Source organism: Octopus bimaculoides, chromosome 5 (assembly GCF_001194135.2).
Source record: "Octopus bimaculoides isolate UCB-OBI-ISO-001 chromosome 5, ASM119413v2, whole genome shotgun sequence".
NCBI lineage: Eukaryota > Metazoa > Mollusca > Cephalopoda > Octopoda > Octopodidae > Octopus > Octopus bimaculoides.
Window position 1 is genome coordinate 65377399 of NC_068985.1, and position 10598 is coordinate 65387996.

General features: G+C 34.8%; 1 protein-coding gene across 1 annotated transcript in view; it reads right to left on the reverse strand.

Annotated features, from left to right (window-relative positions):
- The window catches only part of LOC106884092 (uridine 5'-monophosphate synthase), a 116627-nt gene that overhangs the window by 64673 nt on the left and 41356 nt on the right, over positions 1-10598 (reverse strand). The window contains exons 4-6 of the mRNA XM_014935312.2: positions 7978-8146; positions 7499-7630; positions 4407-4540 (exon numbers count right to left, since the gene is read on the reverse strand). Coding sequence (XP_014790798.1) covers positions 4407-4540; positions 7499-7630; positions 7978-8146 — 435 coding nt within the window. The remainder of the gene's footprint in view (positions 1-4406; positions 4541-7498; positions 7631-7977; positions 8147-10598) is intronic.

Consider the following 10598-nt stretch of genomic DNA (forward strand, 5'->3'; position numbering starts at 1 on the left):
TAAAATTATATTACATACAAAAATAAGAGGAATGACCAGCAAAAGTGGACTCCTATATGCTAGAAATAGATGCTGAAAGCAGACTGGGATCAGGCAATACTTCACCGAGAGGAGATATAAGCTTCTGCTTCTTTTTGTCTGAAGTATCGGACGATACTTCAGATCTATCGTCCGATGAATTTACTTTGTTGACATTCTTCATCAACAGAATTTTTATACCTTTCAGTCAAGTCCGCCTTTCTTCCAGTAACATACTGTCTATATAATCTTAAATATTTCTTTAACTTAGGCACAGTAAGTACTTCGATAGCTGAATCATCGAAACAATAACAATAGCGTGAATAGTCTGCGGAAGTTTAATTGTCTACATGGAGCGCCGCCTAGCCAAGGGAGATAACCTACTTATAGGAAAGCCCTATAACAATATTATCTGTGAAAATGAAACAAAAACTCAGTTCATGAAGACATGTCCTTTCACTTTGAAAATAATAAAAATTTGATCATAAGCACAACGTTCTTCTGGAAGAAGTTTAGCAACTGCAATTCTTTTTTGCTGCCTTACCTTGGAGAGAAGCAATGTTGTTACAAATGTTTTACCTGTGCCACCAGGAGCATCAAGAAAGAAAATTCCTCTGCTTTTTTTCTGACTGATGAAATAATTTTACCATATGCACAGCGTTGTTCTGGAAGAAGTTTAGTTTCCATGTTCATTCACAAATGCAACCAACTCTGTGATGTCATAATTTGTCTCTCTTGCTATGTCTCTTGAACTTAAACCACTAATTTGACAGTTTGTTTTTGGCAGTCAAGCAATACTCTTGCAAATTTTTGCCTTCCATGACCAAAACTTGATCCTCAATTTCAATCAGCGCTTGGTTAAAAATTGTTTCAGAGAACTAAATATTGATATCTGGGTTTGCCTGTTGAACTGCATACTTTAAGTCTTCAGCCGTGTCCTCATGATGTTTCATTCAAAGCTGTAGGGGACTGCCAATTTGGCACAATTGCAAAAAGGTTAAAGAATTTCCTTGAAGAATCTGATACTGATGCTTCTGTCAATGCAAGGTTCCAATGCTCATAATTTTCTAAAAAAGCTTGTTAATAGCATGCTTCCCTATAAGTTTCAAACACATGACCATTTACCTTCCTTGAATCTTGGAATGATTTGGGACCACGTCTTCATGCAAAAGAAGCTGTAAGTAGTAGCAGTCTACTTGGCTTGGGTGAACATTGTAAACTCTTGCAAGAGCGTCAGTCTCATGTTTCCTCATGCCATTTATTGTTTCTACAGGTGTAATACTTGGGTAGTTGTGGGTAAAGGAGTTTTCTTCCATCTTCATCTACTTGACACAACTTCAAAAAGGCAGTAAAGATAGTTTCTTTTAGAGAAAGTGCCTGTTGCACGGCTGTTTGTTTCGTAAAAGATAACATTGTGGCCATTCTCTAGATGTACACACAGATCAAAGATGGCTGGGTGCCTCTCATGAATGGGAAAATTGAAGTTGCATCAAAAAAACCTCGTTGGTACTGATGTATCTTCCTCTGTCATACTGTGCAACTTAGTCATTTTTATTTGTCTTCTGACTGCCATTCTGCATAAGAGTGTATGTTGCAGCATCTAAATTGTTGTTTATATAGTTGCAAACATACTTAACAGAGTTAACAAAGTTGCAGAATTCAACATTGACTCTGGCTACCTGTACTTGTCTTTGCTTCATTGTAGAATACTGATCATCTACAGCTACCCTGTCTCCTCTTGTAGAGAGTGAACACATTGTTCTCGGCAACTTTTTTGAAAATTAAAATGGGGATTAGATGAAAAAAGAAGTTATGTGAATATCTTCACAAGAGTGATTGAAATAAATGGTGATTGTGGAACACCACACACACAGTATCAAAGAGCAGATGAAATGGATGTGTGTGAGATAGAGAATGAGTGAAGGAGTGTGTTGTCATGTGTACAAATAAGCATACGTCTTTTTTGTATGTATGTGTGTGTGTGTGAGAGAGCCACTTAGACATCACTCTCTCTCTTACACACACGCGCGTGCACACATACATGACAACACACTCCTTCTACATCTCTCACGAACCACTCATCTATCCCTAGCTTCTGCATTGACCACCAGATAAGGGAGCAGGGGATTCTGTCAAAGGCTTTTTCCATGTCAACAAAAGCCAAGTACAGAGGTTTATCTTTGGCTAAGTACTTTTCCTGCCTTGTTGTGCTTTTTCCTGGTACAAAACCAAACTGCATCTCATCTAGGATAACTCTCTTCCTAATTAGTTGAGCTATAACCCTCTCTGTAACTTTCATTACTTGGTCCAGCAGTTTGATACCTATGTAATTATTTCCATCTTTGTAGCAGTTGAGTATGGTACTGCTACACCAGTCGTTGGGTATTACTCCCTTGTGGACAACCCGATTAACTATATGGTTGACTAGACTATATCCCACTCTGTCAGATATTTTAAGCATCTCACAGCACTGACTTTTGATTGGAAAGGGGCTTTCCTTGTCTTCATATCCTTCGTGGCTTTATCTACCAAGCAACTGTCAATTCAGATAGCTGGTCTCTCAGTTGGGTCTACATTAGTCAGACTATCCTTTTCCCATACATTCTTTACATTTAGCAGGATTTCATAAAGGCATTTCCAAATCTCTTTGCAGAATCACTAACTGTAAGTAAACCATCATCCATGCGGACACTCTTCTTTCCTGTGACCTCATTTCTTTTTTTTACACACTCTCTTGCAATCCAAAGTACTTCAAGCCCCTGATTCTCCTGCTGCAGAACATTGGCAAACTTCTCAGCAAGAAGTATGACCACACTGCCAACTCTATCACTGTTCCCTACCCAGAAGATTTTACACCTAAGCTGCCTGTGAAGAACCTAGCGGAACCTCCTCTCCACCTTACTTCTTGGATGCAACACACATCTACAGGCCTCCCTTCAAGCATCTCAACAATCTCACTGGACCTATCTTTCAATGTACCCACACTGAGAGTGCCAACACTAAAGGTGAGGAAGGTGTGGGCAGAGGGTATGCACTCACTATTAAGTTTCAACTTATGCAATAATCTATTGTTTCCAGGAATTTTATTATTATTTTGATTCTGACTATAGTAAATTTTATCTTTATACCCGGCTTCAAATAATGTGGTTATAGTAATTTTGAGTTTAAAATACAAGTTGATATATTTTTAATGATAGAACTTATTTTTATTTACATACCTTAAGCTCTCATTTGGTTTATGATATGGTTAGTATAGCTCAGTACTTAAATCCAGAGTAATATCAAAGGTGTTAACCTTTGTATAATCATTTTCTATCAAGATAGAGAGAGAGACAGAGATGCTTCAAGAATTTAAAAAGTTTTTTGCAGGACCTTTCAAGATTAACCTTATTAGACCTATAGATAGGGAAAAGAGTGTCATCTCTATATAATCCACCTCCTAATTCAGGAAATTCACTATGTATACAATTAAGAATGTAAATACCAATAAATCAGTTTCATGAGCCAAGTCAGTGGACCCCACAGTAATGTCAAAATAATCAGGTCTATCAGTTCTAGTCCACTACTTGCTACTGAATTTCCTAGTCATTAGTATTATATCAACATCACGTTTGAATAAAGCTGAATACTTCATCACATTAATGCCTTATTAAGCAGTATAGAGTTGATGGATGAGACTACAAAATGAGACTACAACATGACTGGAATTGCTTTCTATAGTTGGATGGAAAATGAAAAATAACATGAGACACTGAACAATATTTTTTCTCATTGTATACCCATTTCCAATCAGCTTTTCAATGCAAATGCATTGAACTTACCTACTATTTTTCATTCAAAATGTATGTATTGCTTAATTTTTAAACAATTTTATTTTACCATTTATTCTTGAGAACTAAAAACTAAGCAAATATTACTAGTGCTCTTCAATGGCTCCTAACACTGCAATCAATTAAAATAGGAACAACATATATTTGCTGTTCTTATTTTAAAGTCTTCATTCAAGGCTTCCCTATAGTATGCAGAGATGGATGATTTAAACAAATTGAAGTTAAGTTTCTTGGTTTCAGACAACTAAGAAAATATGATTTTCTGTCTTGATATCATATCAAACAAACTCTCTAACTTTTCACAAAGAAATACTGTCCCCGTACAGAGAACAGACAACTAACTCACACTCACCAATTTTCTTTAAACTACAAGTCACATTCTTTCTCCGTCCCTATTATAGTGCTTTCTTTTTATATGATCTGTTTTCCCTATCTAACAAACTGTTATACTTCAATATTCTCTTTGTATCATGTTTTATGTTATTTTAATAAATTATCTGGAAGAATAAGATTTTCATATCAATAGCAGTTATTTTCTTAAAATTATATGAATCATACCTGTCTTCAAACAAAATAAAGTTGAATTCTTCAGATAATTTGACAAGTTGAGAGATAAAATTCATGTTAAAATCCAGAACAATGTCAATGTGGGTCTTCACAGCACAAATATATGGTGCTATTTTCTCAACTATCTGCAATAAAAGAGAAAAACATATGAATCTCAAATGATCAGTTTATATTTACAGATATCAAGGAATCCATATAATTTTGGATTTATTACATCTGTAAGATTTGATTGCAACTTGGTGTATTTAGCACCATTGGGGTGCTACACAATTTCCTTACATCAATATTTTGAGAAAACAATAATATCAGAACAAGAAAGCATCCGAACAATATAACGCTCTTTATTATGGGTATGTACAAAATATGTTTTGGTTCAGACATTCAGCAATAACAAATATTCAACACTCTCAGTTTTGGTAAATAAATGAATGTACGCTCAGACAGATAACAACCACGAACATATAACACTCTAGTTCGGGTATATAAAAATATGTACATTCTAACTCTCAGTAACCACAGTTTGTTGGATAAACAGCAAATCTGGTGTTAATCTTTCTTTTGGTTAATACATAACTTGGAACAACTTGGAGAAACTGTTTTGGTTATTAAAACAGCAAAGCTGGAGTTAATTCAACATTGTGATACAATATCACAGAAAACTCCAGTTGCAAACAGAGCTGGTCAATCCTATGCATCTGGGACAGGAGTGTAGGCGAACCGCTAGTGAAAACACGTGTGCAATGTTCAGTGGCTGCATCCCGAGTCAGAGACGCAAGCAGGGAACGCAAGAGAACTTTTCCTGCAAGTTTTTAGCACATGCGCATGAGGGAACTTCCGCAGGCCTTCCAGAAGATTCCAACCCTGCGCATGCGTACTGAAGACTCTCAAGATGACGTCACTACACATCAATATCACCCACATTCCAAATTTTGTGCATATTTTTCCTACACTATTTTAGGATTAAGAGGTCTAGTCTAACTTTCATACTTATTAGTTTAGCTACACTATTTCAGTATAATTTCCTATACAATATTGTTAACAGGATTTGATGATAGAAACTATTAGTGTTAACATGACTTTTAAAACCTTGTATGTCACAAATCTGCCCCAAAGCTCATATGTCTGTCAGACCTGTACAACCAGAAATGGCCCAAATAAAAACACTCATGTTTATATCTGTTTAAAAAAATTTACTGACTCTTTAATCTAAGAGAGAAAGCTTTAATCCCTTCCTCTACCATATATTTACATTGGCCGCTATCAAAATTGATGTGCATATGACTGAACTTCTGCAATTTATTTTTGGATCAAGTACATTCTTTCTGAAGGAAGTAACTCAGCTTCCTTGGAAATTTCACAATGGATAAGCTGCAAAGATGTTAAAAAACATTTTTTTGTGTTTGTGATGTATGTTCATGTTTCATCAACAATTTTCAACTTACCAGCTTTTTAATTATTGCTATGTAATATCTAACATATACAATATTATATTTAGCACATAGCACTATTTACATTTATAAAAAAAAAGAACACGTCATTTCTGCAACAATGTGAATTTTCCTGAGAATGTGATCATAAATACACTATAAGCACTTGAATAAACAAGCCCATTTTTAATTTTCTTGGTTGTTTAATCATTACAGGGTTGAGCTTTTAACTTAAAATGTTTGCAACAAGATTTTAAACGTTCAGAAGCACAGACAAGACAGAGAGAGATGTAAGTTACCTCTGAAATGCAACTTTGAATTGGGAAGGCCTTGTCCTAGTTTGACTGGCAACTTTTGTGCCTATAACTAAAAACAACTGCATTCTTGATAACCCTCCAGATTAACAAAGTCCATCTACAGTTGGCTGTTATTGAGGAAAAGTTTGTCCAATACAACATTGGAACTCTTTTCAACTCTCAAGGAAAGTTACATATGGTTAATAAGGTGCCTACCAGATATAGTTGCTAAGATTTTGAAAACATTAGGTTCTGTAGGTCATATGTTAAATACTCATGAGTATTCAGGTACTGCAGTAAAATATTATTTCAAAGACAAGCTAAGAAAAATAAAAATCTGCTACAAGGGAAAAGAAGATGCACTGGAGAGAGCATATGGGTCACGATATGATGGACCAAATCTTGAAAGTACTGAAACACCTTTTGGATACTGTTAGTATGGGTAAGATACAGTTTAGATTTGTATAGAGCAACATAAGCTCAGTACAATTTTGGAAATGGGTTTGCTTTATAAGTATAAAGTACTACTTGAGTGTGGTTGATGCCAGTCCCACTGGACTGGCTCCTCTGCTGGTGGCACGTAAAAAGCACCATTCAAGTGTGGTTGTTGCCAGTGCTGCCTGACTGGCTCCCGTGCCGGTGGCATGTAAAAAGTACCCACTACACTCTCGTAGTGGTTGGCGTTAGGAAGGGCATCCAGTTGTAGAAATCTTGCCAGATCAGACTTGAGCCTGGTACAGCCTCCTGGCTTGCCAGTCCTCAGTCAAACTGTCCAACCCATGCCAGCATGGAAAGCGGACATTAAACGATGATGATGATGATGATGATGATGCATGGAAAGCAAGATACTCAATACTGCATGCTCAGAACAAGCAATGGGAACACAAAAAGTGCAGAGATATCTGGCAGGTTGAGAAATTTCAAACTGTAGCTATCATAGATGTTCAAGAGTAAAGAGGTGCATCTGTAAAATAAGAACAATTTATTTGGTATAGATGATAGTCTTTATTACTTAAGTGATCTAATTAAGCTAAATCTATCTCTTAATGATTACCTATTTCCACTAAAGTGGTGAGCTGGCAGAATCATTAGTACATCAGACACAATGCTTAGTGACTTTTCATCCATCTTTATGTTCTGAGTTCAAAACACTCCCCAAATTGCTGGCCTTGTGCCAAAATTGGAAACCAATAATTACTTATTTTTATCCTACAATCTGATCAATTATTTATGTGGTGACATTTATGATTAACATATTGTAGTTGCAATTATAGGAACTGTTCAGATAGTCTTGCATGTTAATGAGATAACAGAGCTTTTAAATTCTTTAAACATAATGAAACATTTTGTATTTCCTCACCTCAAGTATCTTTGCACAGCTTGTGAAATCAACAGAAAGGATTAGGTTAGTTTGTTTTTTTGCCATGATAGTAAACAATCTTTTAGCAACAGGATGACTGCATAATTCCGCTCGCTGTTGAAAGTTTAAAGTCTGAAATACCAAATCATAGATCTTTTTCTCAAATTGTGGGGAAACAATAGATTGATTAGGAAAATTAACAACATGGACAATATAATAGGAAAGCTGAGAATGTTTCTACTAAAAAATATTTTAACAGAAAAAAATAAAAGTTAATTCAGAGAAATTCTCTATTTTCTTAAAACGACCTCATTCTCATCAAAATTATCACTGGGAATATAATTAATCAAAATGTATATAAACATTATTCACTGTCTTGATTAAATGCAATATGTAACAAACATTTTATAATGTTATCATTTAGTGAGCTAAATGATAAATATTAATAAGAGATGTAGCAACAAATATAAAAACTATACCCGTTTTGAGATTTGATGAAGTTTAGCCTCAGTTTCTTCATCTTTTAACTTTAGGAAATTATATCCTGTTTGGTTCATAGCAATGAACTGGCTTACATTTAAAACTGTTTCAGTAGATATCTTCTTATTTTCACATAAAATTTCGAGAAACTGTTTCAGGGTGAACAGGCTTCAATAAACAAAAATATTTTGAATAGGTTAAAATGCATTTGTAAGATTCAAATATTTGAATAAATGAAGGAGGAACTGTGAATGGCTCAGGAACTAGACCTAATCTTCGAGATTGTATTTCTCCCCATAAAGATAGCTGTGCCACCACAACCATTATCATCATTTTAATGCCTATTTTCCCATGTTTGCATGGATTAGACAGAATTTGTTGAAACAAATTTCCTATGGCTGCATACCCTGCCTGCTTTCAAGAAACAGATCAGACATGTTTCCATGGAAGAGTAGAAACTGTTCTGTTGTTTGTATGATAACAATCATTTAGAAATTCCATGTGAGGTCAAGTCAAGGAGACACAAACACACCAACACATCTATATATACAGATGTAGGCATGGTTATGTAGTTATGATGGTTGCTTCCCAACCATCTGGTTCCACATTCAATCCTACTGCATGACACCTTGGGCAAATGTCTTCTACTATAGCACAGGATTGACCAAAGTCTGTGAGCATATTTGGTGGAAGGAAACTGAGAGAAGTGTGTGTGAGTGTGTTTGTGCTTCCCAGTTTTGACATTTTAATTACTGATATGACATAATATGTCGCATGTGTTTGTATATTGTTATTAAGTGTCCTCTTAGTTACCAAATAAACAGGTAAATTGACACAATACAATGTCTGCAAGTTGATGAATACCACCTATTTCCTTCCATTTTCTTATTGCTATATAAATTAAGGGTAAAATATCCTTTTACCCGCACCCATTTATTGCACTTGGTAATATGAAGGTAAAACACTAGTGTAATAATAATTGGGTATTCTTCCGGCAGTATATTGGATAGATATTATTCCTTAGTGGGTTGGATTCACAACCCCTAACTTTCTTGGATACATATATATATATAAATGTTCAACTTCAAATATTCATAGGTATACTCACACATATACTTATACACTAATACAATCATGCTCACATAAATGCATCTACATTTTCACAAAATTGCACAAAATACACATTTGTATACATACTCATGACCATATGCAACATTTATCCTCTAACATACAAGAACCTGTATATTCTAGAGTTCACACACAAACACATCACTTCATTCTTATTGACACATACTAGAATATAAGCACATTGTGATTTTATAAACAGCATTGGCCAAAAGTTACCCAACAGTAAATCAAAATTTCAATATATACTTAATATTCAATTTTATTTACTTATTCCAGTTATGAATATTTAATAATTGAATGATGTGAGTTAAATATTTTTTTTTGGTTTCAACATTTGTCTATTTATTAGTGAAGTCTCATATAAAATAATTTTTTGCTTTGATCTTGGAATTAAATGGGTTTTGATTTCCTGTCAGATGACTTTTGGCTAACCCTGTATATATATAAGACTTATACATCCTCCTCCATTGGTGGTTTGACAAGTTGAGAGAGTGATGGAGGGGCCAGATGTGGGGGAATTGGATAGAGAGACTTTGAAGCTGAGTAACTGAAACGAGTCGATTGCCGCCATCTTTTGGAGTGAATTTAAGTGTTTGTATCTTGGACAGTTGTCTGCATATATACGTTAAGACCTAAAAGTTTTTTATGTAGATGTCTGTATTGTAGCAATGCATATGTATTCGTTTGTGTGCGTCTATGCTTATGTATAGAGCCTATGCTTATACTTGGGCACATACATACATGGTTTCATGTGTGTGCGTCTTTGTATATGCATGGGTAAGAGTGTATGCTTATATTTACACATACATACATATATTCGTGAGTGTGCGTCTATATTACATATGAGAAGGTGCGCTCATGCTTATACACATACATGCTGGAATGTGTGTGTACGCATGTATACAATTATATTTGTGTGTATTCGCGTACATATCCCTATATACGTGATGCTAATATACTTTTTTTTATACACATATATGCGTAATCCAATTTTGTGTGCGTTTGTTATATACGCTCCACTACCTTCTTTCTTTCTTTCTCTATTTCTTTCCTCACAAAAGCCATGCTTTCTCCCTTTCTGCATTAGTAACATCCTTTATCTATACGTTACTCTTCTCCACCCCTTACTTCCCCCCTCCATAAGTTTAAGATACACTTGCCTGTTCCAACACTGAATAATTTTCGTATGCGGGCATGATTGCGTGCATATATGTATATGTATACATGTGTATTCGTGCATGTATTTATGTCTTACAAATATATGCCTATATACATATATTGTCTGTACGGATGCATCTGTGTATTTTGATGTATATATGTATGTTGTAGATAGTCTAGTATACATATATACTGTTCTAAAATTTTAATTTTTTATTTAATGCAGCGTAAATTTTATTTTAATTTTAATGTGTTAACTGAGCGATAATTCGAATATAATTATTTACAATATGTATATTGAACCCACTTTTCAATTTAAGGTTTTCTTTTGATT